This window comes from Rhinoraja longicauda, chromosome 17 (assembly GCF_053455715.1).
Source record: "Rhinoraja longicauda isolate Sanriku21f chromosome 17, sRhiLon1.1, whole genome shotgun sequence".
NCBI lineage: Eukaryota > Metazoa > Chordata > Chondrichthyes > Rajiformes > Arhynchobatidae > Rhinoraja > Rhinoraja longicauda.
Window position 1 is genome coordinate 37,133,090 of NC_135969.1, and position 16,132 is coordinate 37,149,221.

Sequence of the window (16,132 nt, forward strand, 5' to 3'; positions counted from 1 at the left end):
TGGGAGCTGGGAAGGGAAGTGTGACCTGTGGGTTCATGAAAAGAGAGAGTGCGCGGAGGGTTAGGGGAGTTGGCGGTGGCTTTCAGTACAACAATATGTTTGAAAATTCCAACCAATTTTTCCTTCCCGAATCCTAGCAAAGACTGTGACTGACTTCAGTTAATGGATGTGCTAATTGTTGAAGTGGCCTTTTTCACCACCACAAAGGGCTTGTTCAATATATATGTTCTCATGAACTATTAATATTGTTGAGACAATGTACAATGGGAATGATTGATAGGATAATGGAAGCTGCATTGAATATTAATTGCGAAGGAACACTTGACATTTTCCAGTAGGCATTTGCATGTGTTTGGTTATTGTTCCCCAGTGAAGAATCCAGTTTTAACCAAGTTGAAATGATCTTATCTTCCAGAACTGGGGCTTACGAATGGGCAGGAGCTGGCCGTGGCAGATGTTACGACACCACAAACAGTGCTCTTCAAACTCCACTTTACAACTTGACTTGTTCTTTTGCAAACTTTTTGAATAGTTGAAATGTTAGTTTAGGAAAATTGATCTGTTGATCATCAGTGCACCTCGTCACTCAAATGGACTTGGACTTGAGTTTGAATATATTCAATATTATCACCACAGACCCGGAAAGAAATGAGAGTTTATTTTATGTATTATGGTTTAAATGTGACATGAGCTGATCGTAAAGTAATAACAGAGACATTGTGTATAGGAAACTGACCCTTGCTGTTCTTGGTCACTTGACATCCAAAGTGTAGAGTTTCAAAGATTATTTTATATTAAGAAAGCAAGGGATGAATTTTGTTTCAAAACGTGTACAGCTTTTTGTCGATCTTTTGCAAGTTTAGGTTTTATATATTTATTGACATGGGATGTTAACTCTTAACAAGAAAGCCACTTAAATTTATTTTGACTCAAATTAATGCTCTTAAACCTTATATGTAATGGCTTAGGAACTAAGTCAGACAAAAGGCCAGTTGTGTTCCACGTTTTTGGCAACAATGTACTTTTAAATGCTGTGCACGATCAATGGGTTGCAGCTGGAGGGAAGCCCCAAAGGAGAAGTTGTTCCATGTTTTTTTTTAAAGTTTCTAAAATGTAAATTATCTTCCATCCTGCTACTTATTCTCAAAGTTTGTGAATACTATAATAAAGTAAATAATATTACATTGTGGTGTTGCAAACTCAAGTTTGCGGTAAGTGTGTACACATATTGTGGAGACCATCTAAGGTGAGGGTGTCAAAGGTTGCGGGGAAAAGGCAGGAGAATGGGGTCGAGAGAGAAAAATGGATCAGCTATGATCGAATGGCGGAGCAGGCTCGATGGGCCGAATGGCCTAATTCTGCTCCTAGGTTTTATGGTCTTCTGCTCAATTGTGACATGCCTGAAAAACTAATGTAAAAAGATGGGGTGGGTTTTTATCCATCATGAAGTTTCTGTGAAGATGGACACAAAAAGCTGGAGTAACTCAGCGGGTCAGGCAGCATTTCTGGAGAGAAGGAATGGGTGTCGTTTCGGGTCGAGACCCTTCTTCAGACTGATCTTCAGAGGTTTGTGGGGGACTTTTTCTCTCTGGAAGCAGCAAATCTGCTTCAATACAGAAATAACAAGGTGATATTTTTTGCTGAGTTTGTGGTCCCGTGATCAAATGTTGACTGAAATGAACAAAATAGCGTGAAGACATTTGGAAAGTTGCTAGGGAATTGGCATGTGGAGCTTTGAGTCTCAGAGGAAAGCAAATTAGCAACTAACCAGCACAGAGAAATAGAGGTTGCAGCATAGGCTGGAACTTGAGAAAGATTTTAATACATTGCATCTTTTGGTTTAGTTTAGATATACAGTGCGGAAACAGGCCCTTCGGCCCAGTCCATGCAGACCAGCGAAGTCCGCACACTGGTAGAGTGTTGGACAGCTCCTTTATGGGAGAATTTCCAAAATGGCAAGTTCCAACTTGGAAATATTATTTATTGTAATTATACATAAGCAGCACAGTGGTGATTATCAGGCTGCATGACACTGCAATGCATCCTATTAAGACTGTTGTAGAGTTGTTTTATAGTTGTTCAAGTTTTTTTTTTCTTGTAAAACATTTGTGGTGTCAGTATCCGGTTGTTAAGATTGGCTTTTTGGTTAAATATGTGGTTTCACACAGACATGAACAAAATTCTGAATTCTCAACAAATTCTGCATTCCCCACCTAAACAGTAAGTGTTGGGTGATTCTTTGTGTGAAGTATCGTGCTACTGAATTGGCTACCAGCGCGAGTTTACTTTAATTTTTGTGTAGGAAGGAACTGCAGATGCTGGTTTAATCCGAAGATAGGCACAAAAAGCTGGAGTATCTCAGCGGGTCTTTCGAGGTCTGAAGAAGGGTCTCGACCCCAAACGTCACCTATTCCTTCTCCCCAGAGATGCTGCCTGTCCCGTTGAGTTACTCCAGCTTTTTGTATCTATCTTCAGTTTACTTTAATTTTTGTTTAGTTCATTGTCACATGTACCGAGGTACAGTGAAAAGCTTTTTTGTTACGTGCTATCAAGTCAGCGGAAAGACAATACATGATTACAATCAAGCCGTCCACAGGATGTAGGGAAGAAAATAAAGAAATGAACAGTCCTGTGATCATTTGATGTTCATACATGCAATGTCAGTAGGGGAGAATGGATAGCAAACAAAAATTCGACAAGAAACAAACTGCTGTAGGAACTCTGGCAACATCTGTGGAGAGAAATGGACACACAATGCTTCGGGTCAAGACCCTTCTTCAGACTGATAAAGTTTGGAGTTCTCAATTTCACTTCCCTATCTCCAAGACCAGTGGCATTGAGTGGACAGGACAGGTTTGGAGGGTTATGGACCAAGTGCAGGCAAGTGGGATTAGGGTAGCTGGGACATTGTTGGCCGGTGTGGGCGAGTTGGGCTGAAGGGCCTGTCTCCACACTGTATCAATCGATGACGCTATGAGTCTCGGCAGTGGCTTCGTTCCCACTCTGCCTGTGCATCAGGGTTCTATGTGGAGCGCTTACTTTTCATCGAACTGACTTGAGAACATTTTGAAATTCTGAAATTGCATGACTGAAGATACTGTTTGTCCGCCTGGTTTCGTTCTAGTGTTTTTGTTTAAACCTCTGTTGAGGACCACTTTTAAATTCAGAAACGCAATGGTGCAGCTCCAGACTCAGGAACAGCTTCATCCCCAGGGCCATAGCTGCTATGAACCGGTCCTGCTGAGCCGGATGGTCAAAACGCACAGTGATTCGGCACAGATCTACTTGCACTTTATTCTGTTTTAAAACTGTTACAATTTGTTTCGTTGGGTTGTTGTTTAAATTAATTAAATTATTGCGTCGTATGGGAGGCGCATTCCCGATCTTGTACCCCTGTACAATGACAATAAAGATAAATTGTATTGTATTGTATTACAGTGCCAGGGACCTGCGGGGGCTGACTACAGAGTTTGTGTGTTCTCCCTGTGAGTTTCCTCCGGGTGCTCCGGGTTCCTCCCACATTGCAAAGACGTGCAGGTTTGTAGGTTAATTGGCTTCTGTAAATTGTCCCTGTTTAGGTTAGAACTAGTGGGGGCTCGGTGGGCCGAAGGCCTGGTTCCTTGTTAAATATCTCTGAAACTAAAATTACAATTCAAGTGGTATGTCTTTTTATAAATGCTGCAGGCCATCTGCACTTTTCCTTTGTGATAAAGGTTGTAATAAAAATTAATTAATTCAAAACACAACTAAAAATACTTCTTGTTCCTCTGCTTTCTGGTTACCCCCTTTTCAATTGTATATTCAGAACTTGCAAAGTTGCTTTTTAAATATGTTTCCAAATACACAGGACAGGATGTTAGAAATCCAAAGTGCCAAATGTCAACTTGCTCCCGGTGGTGATGGGAGGCTTATGCACTCACCTATGCTCCTCCGATGTTGAGAAAGGCTAGGCAGACACGTCATTGGGGTTATCAAGTGGGCACCTACTTTCATCGACGTTTCGCTGATTGGACCCACGACGTCTCCAGGAGGCTCAGCAGTGCATTCTGGCGTCCCAGAACCACCCCCCCTCTGCATCTGCCTAGCCGGCTTATTTGGGAGACCAGATGCGGTCTTTCCTCTTCAGCCAGAGCCACTGGCTACTCCGCTCTGCCACCCGTGATGTTTCCTTGATAGCCTGGCCTAGGGCTTGTCCGCTGATCCCCAGGTCCTTCATCAGTCTTACGGTAGATGTTGCCACAAATCCTCGACATCCAACTTCTACCGGGCAGATCTTTGCTCTCCAGCCCCGCTGTTCTGCCTCCGCTGCAAGGTCTGTAGTGCAGATTCTTTCTTTCAAAGGCTTCCTGCACAGCATTCTCCCAAGGGACTGTGAGCACCACAAAATACACCATGCGCTGAGAGTTGGACCAGAGGACAAGATCAGGCCTCAAGTTGGTGATGGCTATCTCTGGTGGAACTGTAAGCCGTTGGTCCACATCCACCCGCATCTGCCAGTCCCGGGCTGCCTCCAGCTGTCCAAATCTTGTCCTTGGTGGAATTTTCCGTTGCTTTTGTTCCCCCTCCTGAACAAAGGCAATTGGCATAACTGGGTTGGTTGTTCTGGGCGGCAGGGCATTGGTGGTTGATCATCTGCTTTCCAGAGTCGCTGCCAGGCATTTGAGCACTTGATTATGTCTCCAGGTGTACCGTCCTTGGGAGAGGCTCACTTTACACCCAGTGAGGATGTGCTTAAGTGTGGCTGGTGTTGAACACAGGGGGCATGATGGATCTTCGCCCAGCCATTGGTTGAGATTTTTTGGGCTAGGAAAGACATCATAGGTTGCCCGAATGAGGAAGCTTATCCTGCTCGCCTCCATCTCCCACATGTCCTTCCAGCTGATCTTCCGCTTTTCCACACTCTCCCATCTCATCCACTGGCCCTGTTTAGCTTGCGACACAGCCTTGGCTCACCTACTCGACTCCTCCTGTCGGCGGACTTCGGCCGTGACCAACTTCCGGCGCTCCAGTGAAGATGCCTTGTTCCAGCAAGGTCGCTTTCCGGCAAGCCCCAAGCCACTTCGTCCGTGTTGGACTTGCCCTACCATGTCGCCTTGGTGGAGAGCAGATTTTGCCTGCTGTGTTGCATTCTTAGCCGTCCACTTCTTTCCTGTTGCCAGGGTTGGGGCAGCAGCTCGGATAACAGTGTCCCTCGATTCTGCCAGGGTCATCTCTAGTCTGACTTTAGTGCACTTGAACTCCTCTGTGAGGCTAGAGAGAAGCAGCTGAAGTACCCCCTGACCGTACAAGCCTACGCTGCTCAGGCATCGAGGAACACCTAACCACTTTCTCACAAAAGAGCTAATTGTTCTTTCCATCTTCTCGACTCTTGTGAGGGTGATGCCATACATGGTTAGTGGCCACATAAGGCGAGGTAGTAACTCAAACTGCAAATAAAACTAAATAAGGCAATATAACTTTATCTTTAACTTACACATCTTCGCTGAGCATTGAAAGGCTGCCTGTCGGTAGTTCTCAGGTAAAAGTTTAAGAACTGCTACATCTTGAAAAGATACAAACAAAGACATTGTGGCCTTCCATCACAGTGAGGAGGGACTGGAGGAGACTCACTGTGATGGATGTTTCTTTTTGTTTGGTGTTAGTTTGTGATTGTATGTATTATTGCATTTTTATTGATTATTCTTATTGGTCTTATTGTTCAACTGCGGGTAATGTTTCATTTCACTACACATTTATGTGTATGTGACAAATAAACGACTATTGACTATTGCAGATGCTGGAATTTTGAGCAAAACATAAACTGCTGGAGGGACAAGGAGCTGCAGAAACTGGTTTCCAAAAAAAGACACCATGTCGTGGAGCTACTGCCTTGCAGCGTCAGAGACCTGCGTTCGATCCTGACCAGGAGTACTGTCTGTACAGAGTTTGTACGTTCTCCCTGTGGGTTTTCACCGAGATCTTTGGTTTCCTCTCATCCACCAAAGACGTACGGGTTTGTAGGTTGAGTGGCGTGGTATAAATGTAAAATCTCTCCTAGATAGAGCTCTTAAGGATGGCGGGGTTTGGGGAGAAGGCAGGAACGGGGTACTGATTGAGAATGATCAGCCATGATCACATTGAATGGCGGTGCTGGTTCGAGGGGCCTAATGACCTACTCCTGCACCTATTGTCTATGTGTGTAGGATAGTGTTAATGTGAGGGGATCGCTGGTTGGCACGGATGTGGTGGGCCAAAGAGCCTGTTTCAGCGTTGTAACTTTAAACTAAACTGAAGTGTTGATGTAACTAACTCTGTTTCAGGCTGGGACCATTCTTCATACTCAAAACTTATTACAAATTAAATGTAATTGACAGAGACTCAATAATCTGCCAATTAAATCAGTATCCACCTATCACTTAAAAAGGACAGAAAGCACTGGAGTGTCTCAGTGGGCCAGGCAGCATCTCGGAAAATGGTGGGATAGGTAATGTTTTGGGTTGGGAACCCATCAGACTAATCGCTGGCCAGCTTTGACTTACCTACCCCCACCTCTAGAAACATAGAAAATAGGTGCAGGAGTAGGCCATTCGAGCCTGCAGCGCCATTCAATATGATCATGGCTGATCATCCAGCTCAGTAACCTGTACCTGCCTTCTCTCCATACCCACTGATCCCTTTAGCCACAAGGGCCACATCTAACTCCCTCTTAAATATAGCCAATGAACTGGCCTCAACTACCTTCTGTGGCAGAGAATTCCACAGACTCACCACTCTCTGTGTGAAGAAATGTTTTCTCATCTCGGTCCTAAAAGACTTCCCCCTTATCCTTAAGCTGTGACCCCTGGTTCTGGACTCCCCCAACATCGGGAACAATCTTCCCGCATCTAGCCTCTCCAACCCCTTAAGAATTTTATATGTTTCTATAAGATCTCCCCTCAGTCTTCTAAATTCCAGCGAGTATGCTGTAATTCTAAATTCTAGCTTTCTTCCCCCCACTACAATCAGTCTGAAGACTCCAGACACGAAACATTGCTGTGGAAAGGAGATGAGGAATTTCTTGAGTCAGAGGGTGATAATTCTGTGTAATTCATTGCCACAGACGGCAGCGGAGACCAAGTCATTGGATATTTTAAAAGTGGAGATTAATAGGTTCAAGATAAGTAAGAGTATCAAAGACTAAGGGGAGAAGTCAGGAGAATGGGGTTGAGAGAGAAAAATAGATCAGGGTTGGGCAGAGCAGTCTGGATGGGCCAAATGACCTAATTCGATTTTTGATGTCTTAGGGGCCACAGATGCTGCCTGACCCGCTTGCTTAAGATTTCAACATCTGTACTTCCTTGCAGAGGAATGGGTGACTGAAGAAGAGCCTTGACCCGAAACGTCACCCATCCCTTCTCTCCAGAGACGCTGCGCCTGTCCCGCTGAGTTACTGCAGCATTTTTGTGTTAAGCCACCATGTGCAGTTTCTTCCTACATTAATATCTACTTCCTTGGTGGAACACGCCCTCAGTCGTTGGAATAAAAAATTGCCCCATGCAGCCTATGAATACAGCTGTTCATATAAAACCATGTACAACATTATATATTCCATGTTAAGAAATGTCAATCTGTTATTAAACTTTGTAATGAGGTCTCCGCAGAGACTGTCAAAAATTGCCATTGCCGACTATATTTCAAGTCGTCATAGCGGGGTATTGGGAAAAGTTTTCAATAAGCAATAATCGCGCCTCGGATAAACCTCATCGGCTACGATACTGCCACTGCGCAAAGCTAATGATAAACTGGCATGGAGCCTATGTCCTCCTGGTCAACCATCTTTACAGCTGTGGTGACGCCTCTCAAACATTTTCTGCTCTTCTCACCATGATGTACTATTTTAAGGACCAGGGATCGTGTTAGTTTGCTTTAGGAATCCAAATAAGGGGCTGATCATCCAGCTCTGTAACCTGTACCTGCCTTCTCTCCATACCCACTGATCCCTTTAGCCACATGGGCCACATCTAACTCCCTCTTAAATATAGCCAATTCTAGCTTTCTTCCCCCCACTACAATCAGTCTGAAGACTCCAGACACGAAACATTGCTGTGGAAAGGAGATGAGGAATTTCTTGAGTCAGAGGGTGATAATTCTGTGTAATTCATTGCCACAGACGGCAGTGGAGGCCAAGTCATTGGATATTTTAAAAGTGGAGATTAATAGGTTTTAAAAAAAAATTTCTTCATATTTCAGATACAGCGCGGAAACAGGCCTTTTCGGCCCACCAAGTCCGTGCCGCACAGCGATCTCCGCACACTAACACTATCCTACACACAGTAGGGACAATTTTTACATTTACCCAGTCAATTAACCTACATACCTACATACCTAGGTTCACGATAAGTAAGAGTATCAAAGACTAAGGGGAGAAGTCAGGAGAATGGGGTTGAGAGAGAAAAATAGATCAGGGTTGGGCAGAGCAGTCTGGATGGGCCAAATGACCTAATTCAATTTTTGATGTCTTAGGGGCCACAGATGCTGCCTGACCCGCTAAGTTCCTCCAGCACTTTGTGCTTGCTTAAGATTCCAACATCCGTACTTCCTTGCAGAGGAATGGGTGACTGAAGAAGAGCCTTGACCCGAAACGTCACCCATCCCTTCTCTCCAGAGACGCTGCGTCTGTCCCGCTGAGTTACTGCAGCATTTTTGTGTTAAGCCACCATGTGCAGTTTCTTCCTACACTAATATCTACTTCCTTGGTGGAACACACCCTCAGTCGTTGGAATAAAAAATTGCCCCATGCAGCCAATGAATACAGCTGTTTATATAAAACCATGTACAACATTATATATTCCGTTAAGAAATGTCAATCTGTTATTAAACTTTGTAATGAGGTCTCCGCAGAGACTGTCAAAAATTGCCATTGCCGACTATATTTCAAGTCGTCATAGCGGGGTATTGGGAAAAGTTTTCAATAAGCAATAATCGCGCCTCGGATAAACCTCATCGGCTACGATACTGCCACTGCGCAAAGCTAATGATAAACCGGCTCGGAGCCTACGTCCTCCTGGTCAACCATCTTTACAGCTGTGGTGACGCCTCTCAAACATTTTCTGCTTTTCTCACCATGATGTACTATTTTAAGGACCAGGGATCGTGTTAGTTTGCTTTAGAAATCCAAATAAGGGGGACAATTGTCGGCAGAATCTAGTGTTGGAGGTAAAGGATTATGGGAAAGAGGGCAATACATGTTTAATCACTCTGCAGTCTTGTGTCAACACTGAAGTGGAATAGAGGGCGGGATGCCAAAGCTACAAACCCTCCTACTGCTTGTTTCACCTGAATTTTCCGATTGCAAGTTTGGTTTCGTTCTGCTTGCAGGCTCAGCATTTGCTCCTCCCATTTTTTTCCAGCTTTTTTGAGTAAGAAAATCTTAAAATAACTATTAATTTAAGTTATAATACAGCAAAAATGATTTGCAGCAGGAGGAAGCCAATGGGGCCCCTTTATCCTTGTGTCACAGAATCTAGAAGAAAGAGCACAGCACACGAACAGGCCCTTCCGCCCACAATATCTGTGCCGACCATGATTTATAAAAAATCGAAACAAACTTTATTCCAGTAAAAAAATATATACAATACAGGAACCGTGAAAAAAAACGTGTCCGACATTCTCAGAGGTTATTTGCATATTCAATACCGTTTACACAAATCACAAAGTTTTACCCCCCCCACCCTTGCCACTCATATGGCCCCCTGGCGTGAAATCCCTTCCTGTGTTTGAGGGGCGTCTCCACCACACCCTGCCCCCTAATGTCCAGCAGCAGAAGGCGGCACGGTGGCGCAGCAGTAGAGTTGCTGCTTTACAGCGAATGCAGCGCCGGAGACACAGGTTCGATCCTGACTACGGGTGCTGCACTGTAAGGAGTTTGTACGTTCTCCCCGTGACCTGCGTGGGTTTTCTCCGAGATCTTCGGTTTCCTCCCACACTCCAAAGACGTACAGGTATGTAGGTTAATTGGCATGGTAAATGTAAAAATTGTCCCTAGTGGGTGTAGGATAGTGTTAATGTGCGGGGATCACTGGGCGGCACGGACTTGGAGGGCCGAAAAGGCCTGTTTCCGGCTGTAGATATATGATATGATATGATATGACCCTAGACTGTGGTCATAAGTGATAGAAGCAAGATAATGTTCCTGATGTTGGGGGAGCCCAGAACCAGGGGTCACAGTTTAAGAATAAGGCCATTTAGGACTGAGATGAGGAAAAACTTCTTCACCCAGAGAGTTGTGAATCTATGGAATTCTCTGCCACAGAAGGCAGTGGAGGCCAATTCACTGGATGTTTTCAAGACAGAGTTAGATTTAGCTCTTAGGACTAAAGGAATTAAGGGATATGGGGATAAAGCAGGAATGGGGTACTGATTTTAGATGATCAGCCATGATCGGAGGCCCAGGAGCGGTAGGTTTAAAAACGTTCCAACACACTTCAAAAGAAGTGGTCTGGAGGAAGCCGCTGATTGGTGGAAGCGGACTAGAGGAAGCAGCTGATTGGGAGTAACCCCGGGGTTGTATTTCTGCTTTCTGTTCGTACTTTTTAGTTAAGGGTTCAGTGAGTTAAGGGTTCAGTGAGTTAAGGGTTCAGTGAGTTAAGGGTTCAGTGAGTTAAGGGTTCAGTGAGTTAAGGGTTCAGTGAGTTAAGGGTTCAGTGAGTTAAGGGCTCAGTAAGTTAAGGGTTCAGTGAGTTAAGGGCTCAGTAAGTTAAGGGTTCAGTGAGTTAAGGGCTCAGTAAGTTAAGGGTTCAGCGAGTTAAGGGTTCAGTGAGTTAAGGGTTCAGTGAGTTAAGGGTTCAGTGAGTTAAGGGTACAGTACTTTTTAGTAAAGGTACAGTTTAAAGGATTAAGATTTTTAAAGTGGGAGTGAGTTGATTTAATTTGGGGGTAAGACATGTCAGTGCCCGTGGCCCCGTGGAATGCTCATCCTGCAACATGTGGGATATCAGGGATATTGTCCGTGTCCCTGATGACTACGTGTGCAGGAAGTGTGTCCAGCTGCAACTCCTGGCAGACCGCATTGAACGGTTGGAGCTGCGGTTGGATTCATTCTGGAGTATCCTCGATACTGAGAAGGTCGTGAATAGCACGTACAGTGAGTTGGCCACACCGCAGGTAAAAGATAAGCGGACAGAAAGGGAACGGATGGCCGCTAGCCAGCGTAGCAGTAGGCAGGTAGTGCAGGAGTCCCCTGCGGTCATCTCCCTCCTAAACAGATATGCCATTTTGGATACTGTTGGGGGAGATGGCTCATCAGGGGATGGCAGCAGCAGCCAAGTTCATGGCACCGTGGGTGGCTCTGCGGCAAAGGAGGGGAGGAAAAAGAGTGGAAGGGCTATAGTGATAGGGGATTCAATTGTAAGGGGAATAGATAGGCGTTTCTACGGCCGCAAACGAGACTCCAGGATGGTATGTTGCCTCCCTGGTGCAAGGGTCAGGGATGTCTCTGAGCGGCTGCAGAACATTCTGGAGGGGGAGGGTGAACAGCCAGTTGTCGTGGTGCACATTGGCACCAACGATATAGGTAAAAAACGGGATGAGGTCCTACAAGGTGAATTTAGGGAGCTAGGAGATAAACTTAAAAGTAGGACCTCAAAGGAAATAATCTCTAGATTACTACCAGTGCCACGTGCTAGTCAGAGTAGAAATAGGAGGATATTTCAGATGAATACGTGGCTTGGAAAGGGGGAGGGATTCAAATTTCTAGGACATTGGAACCAGTTCTGGGAGAGGTGGGACCAGTACAAACAGGACGGTCTGCACCTGAGCTGGAATGGAACCAATGTCCTTGGGGGAGTGTTTGCTAGTGCTGTCGGGGAGGATTTAAACTAATGTGGCAGGGGGATGGGAGCATGAGCAGAGAGACAGAGGGGTGTAAAATGAGGGTAGAAGCAATAGGTAGCAAGGTGAAAAGTAAAAGTGGCAGGCAGACAAATCCAGGGCAAAAATCAAAAAGGGCCACTTTTCAACATAATTGTGTAAGGGGTAAGAGTGTTGTAAAAACAAGTCTGAAGGCTTTGTGTCTCAATGCAAGGAGCATTCGGAATAAGGTGGATGAGTTGAATGTGCAGATAGTTATTAATGAATATGATATTGTTGGGATTACGGAGGCATGGCTCTAGGGTGACCAAGGCTGGGAGCTGAACATCCAGGGATGTTCAATATTCAGGAGGGATAGACGGAAAGGAAAAGGAGGTGGGGTAGCATTGCTGGTTAGAGAGGAGATTAACACAATAGAAAGGAAGGACATTAGCTTGGAGGATGTGGAATCGATATGGGTAGAGCTGCGAAACACTAAGGGGCAGAAAACGCTAGTGGAAGTTGTGTACCGGCTACCTAACAGTAGTAGTAGAGTTGGGGATGGCATCAAACAGGAAATTAGAAATGCGTGCAACAAAGGTAAAACAGTTATAATGGGTGACTTCAATCTACGTATAGATTGGGTGAATCAAATTGGCAGAGGTGCTGAGGAAGAGGATTTCTTGGAATGTATACGGGATAGTTTTCTCAACCAACATGTAGAGGAACCAACGAGAGAGCAGGCTATTCTAGACTGGGTATTGAGTAATGAGGAAGGGTTAGTTAGCAGTCTTGATGTGCGTGGCCCCTTGGGCAAGAGTGACCATAATATGGTTGAGTTCTTCATTAGGATGGAGAATGACTTAGTTAATTCAGAAACAACGGTTCTGAACTTAAAGAAAGGTAACTTTGAGGGCATGAGACGTGAATTGGCCAAGATAGACTGGCAATTGATTTTTAAAGGGTTGACGGTGGATATGCAATGGAAGGCATTTAAAGACCGCATGGATGAACTGTCGTGGTTACAAGTGTTCAAAATGAAGCAGATGACACGGAGAATTCTTCAAGAAGTTAAAAGCCTTTATTTGCAAACAACGGCTGGAACAATCAGGATGTCAACCATCTGACTGCCCACTTAGTACACCGGGCAGCCTATCTTTATAGGATTATTCTAAACCTTATCTCCTTTGCATTACCTCATACCCACACTCCTTTCTTCAGTCCTTCATTGCTTTGTAGTACCTGTTTGTCCCGCCACCATTAAATCCCATTTAGTAATATATCCTTATCTCAATGCTCACATCCCTTCATATTTCGCCTCCCTTATTTCCTGCTAGTTCATCCCTCACATCCATCCATCACCCCAAGGCCTATGTTTTTCCTTATCTCTTCTCTTCCCACCATTAAATCCTATTCATTGATGAATGTCTGCATCTCTTCGGATTCTGCCACCCTTATCATCTAGGCTAAAGCAAGGGTTCAAGCTAAAGCAAAGGAATGTTATGTTACAGAGACGTGTCAAGGGTAAGGAATGTCTAGAGCGCCTTAATTAGTTACAGAGAGGCGCCTAATGCCTAAGTAGTTACAAACCTTAAACAACAATGTATAAAATAATACCGTAACAATGTCTAATGTATAAAATAATATCATGCATAAAATAATATCGTATTATCTCCCATATTCCCCCCTTTGAGACCTACACGGTCTCACAGAAAAAGAAAACCAAAAAACGCACATGTTGTTAACTCAAATCATAAATCCACTCTCAACCATTAGCCCCCCAACTTAGGATTTTATAAAGAATGTGCAGTTTGTCAGTGTTCTTCTTCCAACATGCTAACATCCTGGGTCACTCAGCCAAAAACCTACCCCCATATGTCTAGGGTAGGAAAAAAGACCCAGCTTCCCTTACAACTACGTTCTTAGTAATCTTCCGGAGTAAATTGCTCAACAGTATTGTATTCTATCGGAGGGATCTGTTTCTCCTGGAGATGAAATTTGCCCGTATTCTGGAGCAACGGCAGCTGATTCGCAGTAGCTTTCACTAGAAGAGATTTAATACATGGAAAAACACAACACAATACAATAGTAATTATAAGCAGGGTGATTCCGATAGTCATCCCGACTTTAACCAACCACGCTCCCCATCTGCCTAGAATGTTTTCTAGCCAGCCAAAGAGTTGGTGCCCGTAACCTGCATTCTGTTTAACCTCTGAAGAGTCTAATCTTGAACAATGCGTAAAGTTGTGAGGGTCTGGTATAGCCAGTATTTGTTCCTTGGCTTTGGCGCACACGATACATTGTGATTGTTGCATAGTGTGTGCCGTATACTGTGCCCACTTATACCAATCATTAGTGGTCGCTGTGCGCCATGCGACTAAGTTATGTGAGTCATCGTCATCACTATCCTCAATGTTCCTTCGAACCCGCCTCTGTTCCCCTAACTCTAAGCAGGGTAGTATTAGGACCAGTCTGGTTCCACCCAGTCAAAAGCTGTGAAATCGAGGGCTCCCAGATCTGATTCGGGAGAGGCACGGTCTGATTCGGGAGAGGCACTATTGCCCCCCACCCCGTCGCCCCTGTCCACATTGTCGCGAGGAGGACAGACGCCCACAACCTCATCGTCAACAACCTCAGAGTCACTAATGTCCCCAAAGACTTCCTTTATGATCTGGTCAATGCTTGATCCTTCCCCTGCGTTTTCGTTCTCACGCTCGCTTACCTTTTCTCCTGTATTTTCGTTCTCTTTCCCGTTTACCTCGAGGTCATTCACAGGTTGTGCCTGTGGGACAGTCCTTGTACAATGATTGACATGGTACCATGTGGATCGGCCCTCTACCTGAATAGCAGTCGGTGAGGCCTTGGTTACTGTGAACGGTCCTTCCCTTCTTGGCTCATTACACCTTCATCGAAAGGCTCGCACATAGACCTGATCTCCGGGTTTAATAGGTCCTTCTCCCTGGTCCGCCTCTGGCTCCTTTTGCTTTTCATGTGTGTAAATAGACTTGTGTATCATAGTTAACTGTTGCATGTATTGTTTAAGTTCTACCTCTAATTGCTCCAAACTTGGTCCCTTGTAAGGACCTCTCCATTTGGGCATCGGCATGGGTCTGCCAGTGAGCATCTCATGTGGTGTTAAATGAGTTATTGGATTAGTTTGCATGTGACAGCTCATTAATGCCAATGGCAGGGCATCAATCCAATTTAACTTTGTAGTTGCGCAAATCTTGTTCAATTTAGCCTTCAATGTTCCATTAACTCTTTCTACCATGCCCTGAGATTGAGGGTGGTATACACACCCAAATCTTTGTTTCACTCTCAGGGCTTGCAGCACCAACTTAACTGTTTTTTGAATAAAAGCCGCTCCATTGTCGGAACTGATTTCGGTTGGTATGCCGAATCGTGGGATGACCTCATTTGTCAGAAACTTGACTACAGTTCCTGCACCTAAATCCTTAGATGGTACTGCCTCCACCCATCTGCTAAATCTATCAATTACTACCAGCATATACCTTTTCCCTCTTACTTTTTTCAGCATGTCCACATAGTCAATAACCAGGTGCCTAAATGGTCCTTCGGGCACAGGTATATGTCCTATAGGTGTTGTTATTCCCTTTCTAACATTGTTTTGAGCACATATCTCACATTGTGACAAAATGTAATCTACTGAAGCCTGTAGATAGGGTGACCAAAATCCATCTCTCGTTATCTTCCTTAACACTTCCTCCCTTGCACAGTGGTCTAGCCCATGCGCTTCTGAGATGAGAATGGTCAGCAGAGGTGTAGGTGCTACCAGCAAACCTTCTTCCGTAGTCCACAGGCCCTCTACATTCTGTTTGGCTCCCCTCTGTCTCCATATTGTTTGTTCAGCTAAAGTAGCCCTACCTTGCATCGCAACTATATCCTCCTGTGTGGGTTTGCAGGTTCAAATCTACCTGCGGGGCAATAATGGCTGATTGGCATCCAGACGCTTTTCTGGCTGCTTCGTCTGCGGCATGATTGCCCTTTGTGATCATGTCGTTTCCCTTTTTATGTGCCTGGCATTTAACGATAGCTAGTGCCTTAGGTTTAGTCAGTGCCTTTATTAGGTCTGAAATTTGCTGAAAATGCTGTATGGGGTCCCCATTGCTTTTCTTGAAGCCATGCTGCTTCCATACTGCCCCAAACAGGTGACAGACCCCATGTGCATATGCTGAATCTGTGTAAATGTCAGCTTTCTCACCCTCCATCATTATTTCACACGTTGTTGTTAAAGCCTTAATCTCTGCTAACTGGGCTGAACAAGGTTGTGGGCAAGCTTCTAATCTGATTGTTTGAAAACCTGATT

The 16,132-nt window shown here is 44.8% G+C and overlaps 1 protein-coding gene and 2 non-coding genes across 4 annotated transcripts in view; 1 reads left to right on the top strand and 2 right to left on the bottom strand.

The window, feature by feature from the left end:
- The window catches only part of uba3 (ubiquitin-like modifier activating enzyme 3), a 36,900-nt gene extending 33,380 nt beyond the window's left edge, over positions 1 to 3,520 (top strand). For both annotated transcript variants that reach the window (XM_078414522.1, XM_078414520.1), the window contains one exon: positions 416 to 3,520. In XM_078414522.1, coding sequence (XP_078270648.1) covers positions 416 to 504 — 89 coding nt within the window. In that variant the 3' untranslated portion in view covers positions 505 to 3,520. The remainder of the gene's footprint in view (positions 1 to 415) is intronic.
- A 4,090-nt stretch (positions 3,521 to 7,610) lies between these two features.
- Positions 7,611 to 7,751, bottom strand: LOC144602016 (U4 spliceosomal RNA). The gene has a single exon (XR_013548403.1). It is a non-coding gene; the product is annotated as a U4 spliceosomal RNA (small nuclear RNA).
- Positions 7,752 to 8,850: 1,099 nt separating this feature from the next.
- LOC144602017 (U4 spliceosomal RNA) lies at positions 8,851 to 8,991 on the bottom strand. The gene has a single exon (XR_013548404.1). It is a non-coding gene; the product is annotated as a U4 spliceosomal RNA (small nuclear RNA).
- Positions 8,992 to 16,132: the final 7,141 nt, after the last annotated feature.